The sequence below is a fragment of the Puma concolor genome, chromosome C1, assembly GCF_028749965.1.
Source record: "Puma concolor isolate L17-30 chromosome C1, mPumCon1.1.hap2, whole genome shotgun sequence".
Taxonomy (NCBI): Eukaryota; Metazoa; Chordata; class Mammalia; order Carnivora; family Felidae; genus Puma; species Puma concolor.
In genome coordinates, this window is record NC_141674.1 from 746,687 (window position 1) to 764,788 (window position 18,102).

At 46.0% G+C, this 18,102-nt stretch overlaps 1 protein-coding gene across 3 annotated transcripts in view; it reads right to left on the minus strand.

Moving 5' to 3' along the window:
- GNB1 (G protein subunit beta 1) overlaps positions 1 to 18,102 on the minus strand; it is an 89,704-nt gene that overhangs the window by 30,543 nt on the left and 41,059 nt on the right. Inside the window, exons 2-3 of one of the 3 annotated variants that reach the window (XM_025912081.2) lie at positions 16,942 to 16,990; positions 1,748 to 1,850 (exon numbers count right to left, since the gene is read on the minus strand). In XM_025912081.2, coding sequence (XP_025767866.1) covers positions 1,748 to 1,804 — 57 coding nt within the window. In that variant the 5' untranslated portion in view covers positions 1,805 to 1,850; positions 16,942 to 16,990. Of the gene's footprint in view, positions 1 to 1,747; positions 1,851 to 5,423; positions 5,448 to 16,941; positions 16,991 to 18,102 lie in introns of those variants that run through there. The other 2 variants (XM_086715401.1, XM_025912082.2) reach the window with 2 other exon arrangements.

Genomic DNA, 18,102 nt, shown 5'->3' on the forward strand with positions numbered 1-18,102 from the left:
CACCAGTGCAGTGCAAGCCCAACATGGGGCTTGACCCCACGAACCCTGAGATCACGACCTGAGCCAAGATCGAGAGTAGGACGCTTAACTGACTGAGCCACCCGGGCGCCCCTCCGCCTGTTTCTTCTAACACTTTCATTTTTTAACTTTATTTTTAAGTAATCTCCATGCCCAATGCGGGTCCTGAACTCAGGACCCCAAGATCAAGAGTCTCACGCTCCACCAACTAAGCCAGCCAGGAACCCCTCTTTTCATACTTTCAAACCCCATGTGTGGCTCCCACACTCACGCTGTCCCCCAGGGGGCTGCCTGAGGCTCACGACATAACCGGCTCCACAAGACTGGAAGAGACACAACATGAGCTCTCAGGCTATTGGTTTTGCCTGAAACCAGAGGTCTCTCTCCTGCAACACGCAAACTTTCTGCATCTGCTGTGAACAGGTCTGAATCCACTACGAACAACATCTTCTACTTAAACAATTTATAGCTGTTAGAAACACAAAGTTCTGATTTCTCTACTCTGGAGGGTAGAGGTAGACAGACATATTAAACAAGTCTGATCAGAGCAAACAATTAAAAACACCAAATCTCCCTCATTTTTATTGAGCTATGTATCTGATCTTTTAAATGTTAAGATTTAAAATCTGAATTTGAAAGCTACTTTGTTTCCTCTTGGCTGTAACTTAAAAAACTCCATTATCTTTTCTCAAGCTTAGGAAAAAGTTGGCTCCAATGATGATGATTTCTTTCTCCAATTGCCACCCAGCTTTCTGAACATACAGCTGGTCATCTGAAAGGAACCAGGCTCCAATCTCATCATGGACTCAGAAAAACAATTTGTTGCTCAGACACACACTGAAAATGAAAACGATGCTGTGGGACTAGCTAGGCCTTGAGGAGCCCCTGCCTCAAGCGGACATGGATCTGCTTCAGTGTCCTGCGGATGGGTTTTCCGGGGTCCACCCTCCTTGTCTCAGGCCTTCTTATCAACAGTCTGAGAACAGGAGCAAGTACTGGCATTGAATGTTCCTCCAGAAAATGTTCATTAAAAACACGGTCTCACGAAACCGGAGGAGAGCAGAACTGATGCCTTCAGACCCTCCTAGTCCTGCCTTTCCAAAGTGCAAGGGCTCTGCTGTGGGACAGCACACGCCAGTGACAGGCTGGGGTTCACACCTTAAGAGTCGGGGGGCTCCTTGCTGTACAGGGCAGGTGAACGATGTGTGGTGTTTTCATCTTCAGCTAGATGCACCTGCTCTCATGTAACAGCCTATGAAAACTTGTAGACGCCCAGGTCCACGCCGGCACTCTTCTCCAGCCCACCTCTGGCACACGGGAGACACTTGCCATTGTTGTTGTTAATACCCTTATTTTTAAACCAGTTTCTTGTCCTCGACTAAACAGTCACAAGGGAGGGAAGCAGACACCACACTCCACACAGTGACCAAGAGAATGTCATGAAGCAAATTCCCAAGGTTAAGAAAAAATATACAGAAGAGATGTTCATAAATTGAAAGCGTTTTTGGTATATTCAAATAATGATATACTAGAAAACAAAACCCTGAAAGCCATGTGCCAGGCCAAATATCTGACTCTGTAATGAGCCCACCCTGGGCCAGAGAAAATTCAGTTTCAATCCAAAACACTCAGCAGTCATTCTGAAACCCACCTTTCCCCAAACAGGTAACATCTGACCTGAAATCCAAATGATTTACAAAATAAACTAAACGCACATGTAGCAACATACCCTAATTTGGTTTTTAAGCTGCTCGGCCTCCTGCCGTAACTGGTCAAGTTCACTCATTTTCAGGTCCTAGTGCTCTTTAATGCCACTTCAAGGAATCTGAGATCTGAAACAGAAATGCAAGCATAAAAAAATTAATAAACAGTGGTTGAGGAACTTAATGAAGCAGACGAGAAAAGGAACCAAATTTGAGAGCTAAGATTTTATTATAGATCAGAGCACCTTTCTTCAGCATTCATCAGAACTTATAAAATGCCACCAAGGGCTGGATTAATAAATTATAATTACTACTATTCATCAGCTCTGTACCTCAACATCATGTCAATGATCTTGAACCCATGACCCCCCTTCCCCCCAACGATGTCAGAATGCCCACACAGCAATTCTAAGAAGACTCAATATGGCATCCAGCAGGCCCCTGCTTCAGGGACATCTTGCTCTCCCACCAAAACAGGTCCTGGGATCCCAGTAAACTCAGAAGCAGTACCTCAGTCCTTATAGGTCCACGAGCAGCCACGCCACCCACCCTTAACCCCGCTCCACCCCAGTCTTACTAGACACCATTCCTTAAATCAGAGTCCAAACAAAATCATCCCGTTAAACCAGAGACTTATTTTCCCAAGGGAATGTCATAATTGGGGGTTGCATTTCCGACCAAGAACATGACTAAGTCAGTCATAATTATGACCAATGTATCCCCACACTGAGGATATATCAACATCTCTTAACAATTGGCTCCCCCGTGCAAACGTGGCTTATCCAGGGGCCTCATCGTCCTCTGCAAACACACAAAGGAGATTTTATGCAAAAGTCACAGAGTTAATATTATAATCACCAGATACTTAATTAACAATGGCTATTCATTTTCTTGAGATTGAAACATATCTGGGGGAAATTGTCTGGAGGACCCAGGAAGCATGTTTGTTAGAGTTCCTAGTCTAGATAAACTTCCCTATTCTGCACATACGCACTCAGAATAAATTGACGTGGTTTCCATTACAGAAACTCCATGTATACTTACTGATGAAAACAAAAATATCTTTCCCAAGAAGAAGTAGCTTTAAAAAGTGTGTGTGGGTTCTTAGTTCCTGCTCTCAACCGTGCCATCTATTCACAGCTACAGAACAGGCCAGGCAGAGGACAGAGGGGCGGGCAGGGTGCACGCTAGACCTCCAGAAAGCAATCTCGTGTCACCAGCACTGACCTGCAGTGAAAGTCCGCAGAACCATCAGGAAAGGCCTTACAGGGACAGGACAGGAGGTAAAGGCACCTCGGGAAGGTGATACACAGTGACACAGCTTCAGAAATATTTCTGACCAAAATAGTTGTTTCTAAAGGCATTACTTGAAGCGGGTGCCGGAAGCATGTGGAATGCTTCCAAGAACGCCTCGAGCCTCCCTGATCAAAGGGAGCACCGGGGAGGCTACACTGCAGGCACTTTAGCCTGTGGCACACAGGCTGACGCTCACTCCAGCCCTCACCTACAAACTCTTTCGGACTGCAAGCTGTGAACATTAACGCATGTGACAGAGCACCAAGAACATACGAGGGAATTTTCACAAGAGGAAGCTGGGATGCTGTGTCCTCTGAGCTTGTAGACTGCCCTGGTTCTTCCTGCCGGCCAGGACGTCCTGCCACCGCTCACGTGCACACACGTATGTACATGTGATCATATCACATCTCCTACACGATTACGCAGAGTTGGGAGTAGCTGGATTCCAGCAACATCACCCCCCGCCTCTATGTTAGAGAACTGTTCTTAGTCTATAAAGAAGTCACTTTATTCCATCCTTCTAAGAACTGTGAAGAAAAATAAGTTAATGGTTTTCATGATGTGAACTGACTTGTTAGTTTTAGTCAACACATGTAACTTCTTATTTAAACACTAAAATATTGAGCTAATTTTTATTTTTTTTTGAAATTTTTTTAATGTTTATTTGTTTTTTGAGAGGGAGACAGAGCATGAGCAGGAGAGGGGCAGAGAGAAAGAGGGAGACAAAGAATCCGAAGCAGCTCCAGGCTCCGAGCTGTCAGCACAGAGCCCAACACAGCGCTCGAACTCACGAACTGTGAGATAATGACCTGAGCTGAAGTCAGACGCTTCACTGACTGAGCCACCCAGGCACCCCTTTAATGTCTATTTTTGAGAGAGAGAGAGAGAGAGAGACAGAGAGAGAGAGAGAGACACAGAGAGAGAGAGAGAGAGACATAAGGCTCCAGGCTCTGAGCTGTCAGCACAGAGCTGGACGCGAGGCTCCAACCCATGAACTGTGAGATCATGACCTGAGCCGAAGCTGGACGCACAACCTACTGAGCCACCCAGGCGCCCCATCTTAGATGTTCTTTTTAAATATATTGTAGAATTATATATGTGGTTATCACCTAGTTGCATTGCTTTAAACCAGAGAAATGAATTAACTGAAAACCTACGTGTCTTAAAAATGAGAAGATCCATTTAACTCAGTTACCCCACAAGATTTCAGAAGCAATAATACCAATACTTGTTGATTTGAACCTTTAGTCACAAGCAAAGAGAACAAAACCAGATCTATTTCTCTTTCATCAGTAAATAGCATAAATTATTAATACTGCCTTTTAATTACAGATCCCTCTACAAGCAGTGCCCACATTTGAGTCTCAACAAAGAGACTCAAAACCCACATTTGTTCATTTTTAAGAAAAGAGGTATTCCTACTGCTACTAGAACTAAAATAAGTGTCCTGGGAGACCTATTTTACATGATTGGCCTGGAGAGAAAGAGAAACCTATGGTTAGACATTAAAAAAAATTTTTTTTAAATTACATTCTCCATTCTCCACCTCAAAGATGTTATCTTCTGAAATCAAATCTGGAAAAGGAGTTTTTTATACATGGATGGACTTTCACTGATGAAGGGGCACTCAGGGTCTCCAGCATACTGGCCTTCCTGTCACTAGGTGGGCCCTGTCTAGGACCACCTTGATGAGATGTACATGTGCATCCACAGAAGGATGGCCCCCTTCGCTAGAAGCTAATGGACACCGACCCTGCACCATAGGCGGAAAACCAGCCAGTCCATGCTCACCCGAAGAGAAAGTGGCATCCCACGGACATCGAGGACGGAGCGCGTGCACTCAAATACACAGCGGGACTGAGAGGAAACAAAAAACTTTCTTATTCCTATCAACTAAAAGTTCACCTGAATGCTCTTCTATGAGGATAAAGTAAATGAAATAAACAAGGTACAGAATACTGTATAAGTGATGATGCTTTTCTTTTTGTGTATTTAAAAAGAAGAAACATCTTTTTTAAATAAAAGGTTAACAAGTTATCTGGGCTCTGAAACCAAGAAGCATACATTTTTTTTTTTTTGTCCATACTTTTCAGTTTTCAAAATAAGACTAGTTAATGTCAACTTTTTACTGGGAGAACTATTACGTATCACTAAGAATAGTACGATGGTACAAACATCTGGGAAAATGCTTGTTGTATATTAAATCAAAACAAATTTGTGTATAATAATTTTAGCTATTTTAGAAGAATCAAAATATATTTTAGTTAAAGAAAGACATTTAAAAAGACTAATAGTATTTTCATTAGAATTATTGGTTATGTTTTCCTCTTCATCTTCCAAATATTGATAATGCAGTTTATATTAGTTTTGCTAATTTAAAAACTATACATTTTAAGTGTTACTTACATGGGATCACTTTGCTTCACTACCCTTGGTTCCCCAGTGGCTTCTGGAAGCCCCACCATCAGGTCCCGTGGCCGGGGCTCAGTCTCGCCTTCCCCGCAAAGTCACTGCTAAGCTCTGGCTGTGCTGACTCAGTGCGTTCCCTAGTCTAATCCGCTAAGACAGGACCTGCTGAGAATCTCACATCTGTTCTTTATGACCCACATCTGCCGTTAGCTTTTATTTAGAACTTCTGAAAATACTTTTCACAGAAATTTAAATAACTTAAAAGCAAGTATATGATCTGCCCTAATTTAGATTGTATCCAACATCTTTGTAAGTCAAAGCATTAACCCAAATTTTTTATTCAAATATTTCACATTTGCAACATAACGTGCTTCAGGTAGCTCCCCCTCACTTCGTGATAAAGGCAGCATCATTTCCCTCTCCTCAAGACCCCAGTAAAGTACGGGAAGGAACTTCAATGGTGCCCCCAGCACCCTACAGTTACTAACAATGACATTCATACTGCCAGTCTGTTAATGGCAAAATGGGGTGATGGTATAAAAATGATTCCAAATTTAGGGGGCACCTGGTGGCTCAGTTGGTTAAGCGTCTGACTCTTGATCTCAGCTCAGGTCTTGACCTCAAGGTCATGAGTTCAGGCCCTGTGGTGGGCTCTGTACTGGGTGTGAAGCCTGTTAAAGAAAAAATGATTCTGAGTTTTGGTTCTGCCACATACCAGGAACATGACATCAAGTCACTTTGTACTCTGGCCCGTCTGCTACAGAATGGGAATCCTGTCACCTACACCACAGAGCTGAAATGAAAATTAAGTAAGACAGCTGGAAAGTGCTCTGTAAGCTTTTCAGCGATTAGACCGTGAAGTCCACCTTTCAACAGAGCACACACGTGGTCTCGCGGCCAAAAGGAGGGCAACCCAAGACATGAGCTGCTGGCACAGCCTTGGGCCCACGGTGCGGCACTGAACCGAATGGCAGGAGCACCTCTTAACCTTCAGAATAGAACTGCCAGTTACTTTACCACCAAAAGACAAGTTTATTCAGGAACAGCAGAGAACTGCAATCCCGGACAGGCGAGCTACAGCAAAACCATAGGCAAGTCCAACAAATAAAGGAAAGGAACGTTATGTAATGGAAGGAGGAAGGAAGGAAGGAAGGAAGGAAGGAAGGAAGGAAGGAAGGAAGGAAGGAAGGGAGGGAGGGAGGGAGGAAGGAAGGAAGGGAGGAAGGGGAAGTTGGGAGGGTTGTTCTGAATGAAAGCCCACTGGAGAGAAGCAGGGGTTCCGGGGGACGAGGTTTCTCACTGGCTGAGGGGCAGGGGCGGTGGACTTCCCGTAGGAGCCGCAGCGCACGTCTTTTCCAACTGGGGCCTGTACCTGACATCGTGTGGCACCGGCTCTATCAGCCTCCCCTTCTAGTATCCCCAGTGGACTTTCGCGAAGTTTCCCTTAATCTTCACACAACTCTCAAACTTCAGAAAGCAAAACGAGCGCCGCTGCGCATCCAGCGTCACACGGGGCAGCGGTTCGTTCTAATCAGCTCGGCCACAGAAGTGCCCTCCCTCATCTCCAAGACAATGAAGCATTTTGAGAGACAGGGATTTACACCAGGAACTTAAACCCGTCTTCAGTTTTTCTATTGTTCTGTCATTCCCAAATCCAAGTTAATCTCCAAAATTGTAAGTGCGCAAATCCAAAGGGCAACAGAAAAAACTCAAACCCTCCCCGCCTCACATACCACCCGAACACCACGAGCCACACCGGGCAGGCCGCCGCCGCCACGATGGGTCACTGTGGCTGTAGCAGGCGCCCCGGGACGTACACTGTGGACACTGCATCCAACACGACCCACCCACAGCCCGTCATCTGAAGTACATGCTAACGTAGTAAAGACTTGAATGACGGGTCTGAAGTTTGCTTTGAAACAAGGAGGAAAACAGGCAAAGATGTACATAAGCAAGACCGGCTGTGAGGCGGTAATTGCTCTAGTCTGATGACAAAGTTCTTGTACTATTAACTTTTGGATGCATTTCGATTTTCCATTAAATGGTTTTTAAGAATGTTAGAGACTTCTTAGAGAAAATCAAGAAAATCTGAACATGGCCTGGGGGTCTGGTGACGTCTGAGAGCTGCTGTTCTTTTGTTTGGCTCACAAGGGGAGTAAAACCCTCAAAGGTTAGAAATACTTCCTACTTCTGGTGAAATGATGTGATCTTGGGATTTGCTTTAATTTTTTTTTTTTTTTTAATTTATTTTTGGGACAGAGAGAGACAGAGCATGAACGGGCGAGGGGCAGAGAGAGAGGGAGACACAGAATCGGAAACAGGCTCCAGGCTCCGAGCCATCAGCCCAGAGCCCGACGCGGGGCTCGAACTCACGGACCGCGAGATCGTGACCTGGCTGAAGTCGGACGCTTAACCGACTGCGCCACCCAGGCACCCCAGCTTTAATTTTTTTTTTAATTCTTGGGACACCTGGGTGGCTCAGTTGGTTAAGTGTCCAACTTTGGGTCAGTCATGATCTGCTGCTTCGGATTCTGTGTCTCCCTTTTTCTCTCTGCCTCTCCCCCGCTCCTGCTCTGTCTGTCTCTGTCTCTCTCTCAAAAGCAGATAAAAATTAAAAAAATCTTTTTAATAAAAAAATGAAATAAATAATTTTTTACTCTTTTTTTTAATGTTTATTTTTGACAGAAACTTATATATCCATGTTTGAAAAGTGATAAAAAGGGCACCTGAGTGGCTAGTCGGTTAAGCATCTGACTCTTGGTTTTGGCTCAGGTCATGACCTCACATTTCATGAGTTCGAGCCCACGCCCGGCTCCACAGCTGGTAGCACGGAGCCCACTTGGGATTCTTTCTCTCCCCCCCCCCCCCCGTCCCTCTCTCACTCCCACTGTCTCTGTCTCTCTCAAAATAGGGGGCACCTGGGTGACTCAGTCAGTTCAGTGTCCCAACTTCGAGTCAGGTCATGATCTTACAGTTCACGGGTTCAAGCCCCATGTCGGGCTCTCTGCTGCCAGCACAGAGCCCACTTCGGATCCTCTGTCGTCCTCTCCTCTCTTCCCCTCCCCCACTCACACACGTGTGTGCACACGCGCGCGCACTCTCAAAAATAAACAAAAAAAACTTTAAGAAAGTGATAAAAACTTAATTGTTTTGATGATAATTACCACCCAATCGGCTTCTATGAAGTAGCAAATATCAGAACATTCAATGAAATAAAAAGTGAACTGTAACTAGTCTTTATACGGGTAAGCAAATGGTAACGAAGACGAACACAGGAAATGTAATCACAGGACATCCTCATTTGGCTCTGTGTTAACGATCCGGCAGACTTTTACATGTTATTTGAAAAGGGATGATGTGTGTGCGCCACTCTGCTAGGATACAGTGTGTTTAAATAATCTGCCCTCAGCATCTCCCTGGTCCCCTCAGATTTTCCTGCTCTTAACTTTCTGACGCAGATCATAAACAGCCCCACTTAGTTAAGTGGCTTACTGTCAGATAATGCACCCGCAAGAGACTTCCACTTTGCATGTTTTGCATTTATGGGTGATGCGGTGTAATTTTCTCAGTTTACTGGTAAACACCATTTAAGGTGCATCCCCTAAAGCACTAGGAGAATGCAAAAATTTAATCATCCTCAGTAGAAATAAATTCATACAACAAGCATGCTAGTTCTGTGAACAGAAAAGTAAGACCCAAGAAACAATCTCTATAGAAAGTGAACACACCTAGTAGCCCTACAAATGGTCTGACTACCCTGAGGTCCCCAACCGACATTCTAGAAGGCAGATGAGGAGCCTCACTGACTTCTGTTGACTACTTTTTAAAAATAAAGGTTCTTAATGCTTTTCAAATGACAAAACCTACACAGGCAATTCACAGAGTCACCGATAGCCAAATGCCACTCACACTCAAGTGCATTTGTGGGAACCTAACATGTCCTTCCAGAAGTCTGTGCTCAACCCCGACATCAGTGCAGTGGAAAAGCCTGCTGCCCCGTGAATGGCCGCAATGCCACTCTGGCACTCACCTCCCTGATTTCCCAGCTCTCTACCAGTGCTCCAGCAAGGGGTCAGAACAGGCCCACGTACACCAAAAAGGATACACTATCTGACAAAAGTTAACCATGAGCCTCACAACAACAGGAAAGCAATGCAACATGGACAGACTGTAAAGCACACAGTTTGTCTAATGACAAAAAGTAAGACTTTTTATAAAAAAAAAAAATAATAATATGGGGCGCCTGGGTGGCTCGGTCGGTTGAGTGTCCAACTTTGGCTCAGGTCACGATCTCGCAGTTCGTGGGTTCCAGCCCCGTGTCGGGCTCTGCGCTGACAGCTCAGAGCCTGGAGCCTGCTTCAGATTCTGTGTCTCCCTCTCTCTCTCTCTGCCCCTCCCCTGCTCACACTCTGTCTCTCTCTCTTTCAAAAATAAACATAAAAAAATAACAATAATCACTTTTGTAAACCTCCCTATTCCCCTACACGGAGACGTGCCTGATTGAGAAGGCAGCCAGATCAACAATTACAGATTCCAAGGGTTATTTATTTACTTAAACCCCTTCTTCAGAAAGCACTATTTCTACCTCCATGCATAAGTTACTTCCAGGCTGCCATGCAGTGCCACATTTAAAAATTACCAGAGGGGTCCCTGGGGGACTCAGTCGGTTGGGCATCCAGCTCTTGATTTTGGCTTAGGTCGTGATCTCACGGATCACGGATTCGAGCCCCGCGTCAGGCTCTGCGCAGAAAGCTCAGAGCCTGCTTGGTACTCTCTCTCTCCTCTCTCTCTGTTCCTCCCCTGCCTCTTGCATGCACACGCTCTCTCAAAATAAACATTAAAAAATATATAAAAAATAAAATAAATTTTTACTCTAAACAATTTATACTTCAGAACATATTAAAATTAAATCTGATAAGATGCATGTCGCTGAAAACTTCTTTAAAAAATTTCAGGGGCGCCTGGGTGGCTCAGTTAGTTAAGTGTCCGACTTCAGCTCAGGTCACGATCTCACGGCTTGCGGGTTCGAGCCCCGCATTGGGCTCTGCTGACAACTCAGAGCCTAGAGCCTGCTTTGGATTCTGTGTCTCCCTCTCTCTACCCCTCCCTCACTCATGCTCTTTCTCTGTCTCTCAAAAATAAATAAACATTAAAAAAAAATTTTTTTTTTTTTTTAATTTCAAATATAGTTGACCCTTGAACAACAGGGGTTTGAACTGCACGGGTCTACTTGCACATGGATCAGTTTTGATAAATACAGTACGGTACCATAAGTGTATTTTCTCTTCCTTGTGATTTTCTTACTGATGTTCTCTTTTCTCTTATTTATTTTATCCTAAGAATACGGCATATGACATATGTATAAAATACATCCTAATAGACTTATTCTAAGCTTCTGGGCAACAGCAGTCTCTTCACAGTGAAGTGTTTGGGAAGTTCAAAGCTATTATGAGGATTTGCAACCGCCTGAGGTGGGGCAGGGTTGGTGCCCCTACCCCCGGGTCACTTGCGGGTCAACTGTATCCCGTGATTGCACTGTATCATTTCTTTTTCAGCGAGAACACTTATCGTGCGACATCTCCTTGAAATCCTTAAGAGGAACCAGGGGCTGAGACAGCTGCCCTTGTGGGTCGAGGTGCTGCCCCTCCCGGGATCCAGACCTGCATGTGCAGCACCCCATTTCTAGGTGACTCATTCACCTGGTCCCAACGGGTGTTTCATCTTTCAGCCTCGATGCTCCAGTGCAAGTTCCCTTCTGCTTGGCAGGGTAGCCACGTTTGCCACACGTTGACTTCTGAGGGTGGTGGCGCTGCCCGTGCATCTTATTGTTACACTTCCCAAGTGACAGTGTCCCCTTCACCACCTCACTTCTGCAGCCGAGACCAAAGAGGCCGAGAGAGAAGGCATTTCTGCTATCTATACTAAATAATTTAATTTAAAAAAAAGTTTTAATGTTTATTTTTGAGAGAGAGAGAGAGAGAGAGAGAGACACACACACACACACACACACACACACACACACACACACAAAGTGTGAGTGAGGGAGGGGCAGAGAGAGACAGAGACACAAAATCCGAAGCAGGTTGCAGGCTCTGAGCTGTCAGCACAAAGCCCCACACAGGGTTTGAACTCACAAACTGTGAAATCATGACCTGAGCGGAAGTCAGGCTCAATCGACTGAGGTCCCCAGGCGCCCCTGTACTAAGTAATTTTAAATTCAGACTTATTTAAACTATGCGTACTATTTTGTGCCTGTTTAGGAAAATTCTTGAACTAGACAAGAACTTGAAACTTAGCCCACCTCATATTTCTGGCTGACAGAGCACCAAACTGAACCTGGAAGACACCCCTGGGGACCTTACAGCCCTTGACAGAGCCCCGGGGAGCTGAGCCCAGCCCCTCCTCTGTGGCACTGCCTCTTGTCGGAAGGGGCCTCAGAGAAGCGGAGACCGCCCGCGCCCAGTTCCAGCCTCGGCGTCTCACACGGCACTTGCCCCCTGAGTCCAGGAAGCTGAAGGAACGAAGACACGCGGACGGCGGCTTGTCTCTGACCAGGACGAGGGGTGCCCTTCTTCTCTGCCGCTCCTCACCAGATGTCCCTCATCTGGTGGCAGCTCTTCCTCCAGAGCCTCTTCCAGAGTCAGACGCGTGTGCGTGCGAGCTGGTCCATGGGCACTCTCTCCGCCTGTGCCCAGCTTGCCCTTATGCTTCCTTCTGAGGCCATCAGATTCTTCCCTCCCACCTGAAGGCAGTGGCCAAGGGGTGTCCATGATTTGAAACGCAGGCCATGGGAGTGGAAACACATACGACTAGGATGCAGAACCACATTCTAGGTGACAGCGGTGAGAGACAGTCTGACCGATACCCCAGGGAACTGGTGTCTTATGCTTGGTGAGCAGAACCGTCCTAAGCCGTCTTCTCACGGCAGATTGTAGATTCAGACAGTCTGTAGCTCTGCATCTCCCCATAAAGTTGCAGAAACCAGAAGCACGACTCGCACCGTCAACACTGCTTCTTTCTTCTGAATGTGTCTTGATTTCTACCAGACGGCTCTGCTTCTTCGACAGCAGATCATTTCGGCTGCAATGGGAACAGGTGCAGCCTGCTCACTCTGATCGGGTGTGATGTCCAGCTGGAGAGCAAAAAACCTGAATTCTTGAATCAGCAGCACTCCTGGCCTCACTCTACACACACCTTATTCATTCACTCACATCTGTTTACTAAGCATCTGCCATGGACAGAGGACACTGTGGTGAAAAGACAAACTCCTTGTCTTCCGGCACCAGAGTCTAAAAGAGTGACAGTCAAACGTCCTTCTGCGGACCTAGGTCTCCAGGATGTTACCGCTTGGATTCCTAACCACTTCAGAAGTAAAAAGGGATTTATGATCTACTCCCAGGTCACAGCTGTGACTTAGGAGCACATGCTGTGTCCTCACAATCTTGGGAAGAGGTCCTACCAACTGTCCACATGGGAAACAAGAGAAATAGAGGGAGTCACAAATGGCAAGACCACAATTCGGACTCAGGTACCTCTGGAGTTGACCATGCCAGGCACTATAAGCAATCTGTGACTGGCTGGGTACGGTCATAGGACCATAAAAAGACGTTTCACTTCTCGGTCACCTGCACCCACATATCACTCCGCCAGGGCAAGCTGACAATGAGGCAACAGAAGTTAACACGTCAGGCCGCCTTCTGACCCGGGAAGCACAGAGACCTTTCTCCTTCCTGTTGCAAGTGCTGCATCGGGGGCAAGAGATCTTGGCTTCTCCATTTCTAGAGGAAGCATCTTAAAATTGCTTTCCAGCTAGGTCAGGAGAAGCCACTCATTAGGAGTAAGAGTTTCTGGGTCTCCCATCCCCTCCAGCCCCCATGCTCACAGGCTCCTACGTCTCTTGTCCAATTGGTTTGCTGTCTAACAGAGACACAACGTGAACCACTTTCAGAAGTTTCTGTTTTCTGGTACACATAGGGAAAAAATAAAAAGAAACAGGTTACCATTAATTTTAATAATGTATTTATTTAACCCAATATATCAAAAATGTTATCTCAATACGTAATCAACAGAGAAAATTATAAACGGATATTCTACATTTGTGTGTCATGCTAAGCTTCTACAATCCAATGTGTGGTTTACGTTCCGATTTGGACCAGCCTCACTCACAGCGCCCGAGTCACACGTGGCCGACGGTACGACTGCCACAGTGGCCGGCACAGCTCTCAGTCCATCCTCATCTCTTCGTTCACAAGGAAGAGACTCAATGGGGGGTGCGGGGTGGAATTCACTTTATCATGTTGCTAGAAGAGCAGGAACCAGGCTCTCCCTGCATAAAGCCAATCCTAGTCCTCCCAATCAGAAACAGAGAGAGGCGTGGTCCCCATCCGTCCCTACCACCCTGCCTCCTGTCCCCACATCACTTCCTTTTCGTCCCCTGACAAACCAGTCACCCACCCAGATGACAGCAATCAGAGGAACAGTGGGGACCGTGGTGGGGACCGTAAAGTATTTCGGGGATGGCAGCTCAGGCAACATCATGGAAAGACCAGGATGAGCCAGTGCTGGAGAGCAGGTATGAGTTACCCTCATTGAGGGCACCTCTCCCTCTGGAGTCACAGGAAATGGCCAGTGAGCCTTTCTCCTGAACCTTATGTCTGGTGGAACCCACCTGTGCCATCATGTTTTCCCTCCACATCTCGTCGTTAGCCTAGGTCATCTTTTTTGCTTCCAGTGTCGAGCACAGAACCTAGCACATACTATGTGATCAAAAATTGTTCAATAGGGGCGCCTGGGTGGCCCAGTCAGTTAAGTATCTTCGGCTCAGGTCATGATCTCACAGTTCCCGCATTCCAGCCTCGCGTCAGACTCTGTGCTGACAGCTCAGAGCCTGAAGCCTGCTTCGGATTCTGTGTCTCCCTCTCTCTCTGCCCCTCCCCTGCTTGCACTCTGTATCTCTCTCAAAAATAAATAAACATTGGGGCGCCTGGGTGGCTCGGTCGGTTAAGCGTCCGACTGGCTCAGGTCATGATCTCACGGTCCCTGAATTCGAGCCCTGCGTCGGGCTCTGTGCTGACAGCTCAGAGCCTGGAGCCTGTTTCAGATTCTGTGTTTCCCTCTCTCTCTGCTCCTCCCCTGTTCATGCTCTGTCTCTGTCTCAAAAATAAATAAACGTTAAAAAAAATTTTTTTTAATAAATAAATAAATGAACATTAAAAACAAAAACAAAAACAACTATTCAATAAACCCAGCCCCTGCAAACCTGTTGAGGCCAAACAGGAAGTCCCACCTTTATTTCAGAGCCAGAACTCATACGTGATTAACGTGGTCTAAGAAACAAATGGCACACATCCAGAAAGAAGGTCTAGCAGGGAAGGTGGTGGGAGCTGGAAATCAATCACACGCACCATGGAGGGAACAACTTCATGACCTCAAGCACCTGTGAGGGGCTCTCACTCCCAAGTTCCCTGTGGTGCCATTTACACTCCCTGCAAACTATGAGGGACACCCCTGGGTTTCCCGGCAGAAACAGTTTTTATTGGCCTCGTGTGCACATCCAGCCCACCTGAGCAGGACTGCCAGCTGGAGGCAGTGTGGTGGCCATGTGCTTCGGGCCCAGGGTCCCATTCTGACCCTCTCATCACCAGGTAGCCTCCACTAAGCTCCTAACCTCTCTCTGACTCTGGTTTTTGGTCCAAAAATGGAGACAGTAATGGTATCCACACCTCACTTGCTATGAGGAGCCCATGAGAACCCACACAAGGCCCTTAAAACCTGACTGAACTATAGTAAACACTCACTAAATTGAACTTGTAAAAGTAGTACTAAGATTTTTTAGCCTGAAATGATTTAAGAGACAGAAAATTACCTCCTCCTTCACCCACCAGACTTCCTCCCCAGAGTCAGTAGAGTAGGCCCCATTGCAGAAACCAAGAACACATCAACAGTGGCGACCGTGAAACACAAGGGTTCACCAGGTAGAGGTCAGACCTGCTCACGCCGCTTTCTAATTGTTCATTTAGTATTTAAAACATAATTGATCTTCGCTGAAGTGTAGGTCACACGACACATATGCACAACTTGACATGTGACACACGCACAACACAGCTCAGATAACGAACACCTCGACCGTGTGCAGGCGTCCCCCTGTGCCCCGCTGGGATGCTGCCCCACCCCAAGTGACCACTCATCTGCTTTCTGTCACGACACATCAGCAGCATACACTACACTTCCAGGAGCGTATACCCATGGAGTCACAGAGTATGTACTTTCTCGTGGTCTGGCTCCACTCACTCGGCGCTGCTGAGACTCACCTGTGTTGCTGCCCGTACAAGTCTTTATGTGCACACCTGCTTTCACTGGTCTCGGGTGCACACCGAGGAGTGGAGCATACATGGTAGGCATATGCTTAACACCAGGAAACTGCCAAACTGTTTTCAAAGTGCTGGCACCATTTCCTCTCCCACCGGCAGCGCCCACAAGCCCCGCTCCCGCACGCGCTTCTCGGCACTTGGTGGGATCACCTGTTGGTCCATCTAGTAGGACAGTGGTGTCTCCTTACAGATCTAATTTCCATCCCCTGATAACTAATGATTTTGGCCATCTTTTCAAATGCTCATCTGCTGTCTCTACATGCTCTTTGGTGGAGCGTCCGTTCAAATCACTCGCGTCCTTCATACTGAATGTTGAGAGCTCTTTACTTGTCATCTAAGGCATGTCACACGCTAACGCTTTCTGCCAGCTTGTGGCTGGTCTTTTCCTTCTCTTAATAGTGTCTTGGAAGGAGCAGAAGCTTTTAATTTTGACGAAGTCTAACTTACAAATGTTCTCTTTTATGGATTGTTAACTTTGACGTCATAATTAAGAAACCTGCGCCAAACCCGAAGTCTTCACAACCTTCTATGTCCTCTTTTTAGGGTTAATATTTAGAGTCTATGATTCACTCTGACTTAATTTTTGTCTATGGTGTCAAGTTAACCCTCTGCACAGGGACAACCAATCGTTCAAGCAACGAATTCATTCAATTTAGCTCTGCTTTTTAATTTAAAATTCTCTTAACTTATCCTGAGTTGCAAGAATTTCACAAGGAACTCTGTACCCTCAACCAGATTCACTGACCCCCGACTCTGTGACACTCTCACTGCGTACACACTTACGGGGATTTTTCTCTGAATCATGTGGCTTCACGTCTATCTGAACCATCTGCTGGTATTTGAACCAACATTTGATTTGAAAAAAGGGCTCTCTTGCTTTCTAATTAAAAAAGCTGGAGAGGTTCTGCTCTTGTCCAGAACGTGAACAACCATCTCTGGGGCCTTAACTCTTCCTTCTGAACACTGGATGGAGCCTTTCAAAGAAACATGTTTCTCAGGAACAATTTGTTCTGAAAACCAACTATGGGCTTAAAAAGAGGTGGGCAAAACTACACAAAAATTAAATTATTAAAATAAGAAACCCTGAAAAAAAATTTAAACATTGTGCTTTAAAAACTGACAAGGATCAATTACTTCAACATTACCTTAATTCAGAAGTGCTTCTGGTCTGGTCTCCAATGCATGAAAAATTGTCTGCAACAGACAAAGAAAAGGCTATATATGCACTGCGTTCAGGTTGAGAGGAGTAACATTCCATACATTTGAAGAAGCATATAAATCCATTCCTTCTCCATCACCATTTCTTGCCCCAAACCATTTCACTTGGTGCTTTACACTAATTTAGTATTTGGCTTTTCAATGTGCAAAAGAACTCTGATCTCAATTTCTTTCTCTTTCTTCTTTTTTTGAGAGAGAGAGAGAGAGAAGGGGAGGAAGTGGGAGCAGGGGAGAGGGGCAGAAGGAGGGAGGAGAGAATCCCAAGCAGGCTTCACATTCAGCGTGGAACCCAATGAGGGGCTCATTCCCAAGACCCTGAGATATGACCTGAGCCAAGATCAAGAGTCAGACGCTCAACTGACGGAGCCACCCAGGTGCCCTCGATCTCATTATCTTTTAAAAAAAAATGTTTTAATGTTATTTATTTTTGAGAAAGAGAGACAGAGCATGAGTGGGGGAGGGGCAGAAAGAGAAGGAGACACAGAATCCGAAGCAGGCTCCAGGCTCTGAGCAGTCAGCACAGAGCCCAACGCAGGGCTCGACATCACAAACCCCAAGATCATGACCTGAGCCTAAGTCAGACACTTAACAGACTGAGCCACCCAGGTGTCCCTCAATTTCTTTAAAAAAAAAAACTTAGAAATGCCTCATGGAAAATACTCTGAATCCAACTGAACAATACACGGGGAAGACCTACTTAGAATCCAGTTACTAGAAAAATTACATTATGGTAAAAACAATCACTGCAATTCAAGAAGCTTCTAAAGTCCTGTCACCCAGACTTGGCCATTTGACATGTAAAGGACCTCATCTGCCTCTCAAAGAAGGCATGACTGCTTCCAAGTGTGACTGGTCCACAGGGGTGTGCGTGCAACCCGCCAGCTCCGCACCACTCCTGTGGCAGCAGGGCCCCAGCTCTGGCATCTGGAAGAATCCCCGACTCTCTTCCTCTCTCTGTACTGCAGCCAGAACCGAAGTACACTTAATTCTAGATTTCTTCTGAAATCTCTGCTTGTTCTTTCTCAGAAACTAAATTTGAAAATATTTAAATAGGCTTTTGTGATCTCTCCAAATTATGTGAAAAAACC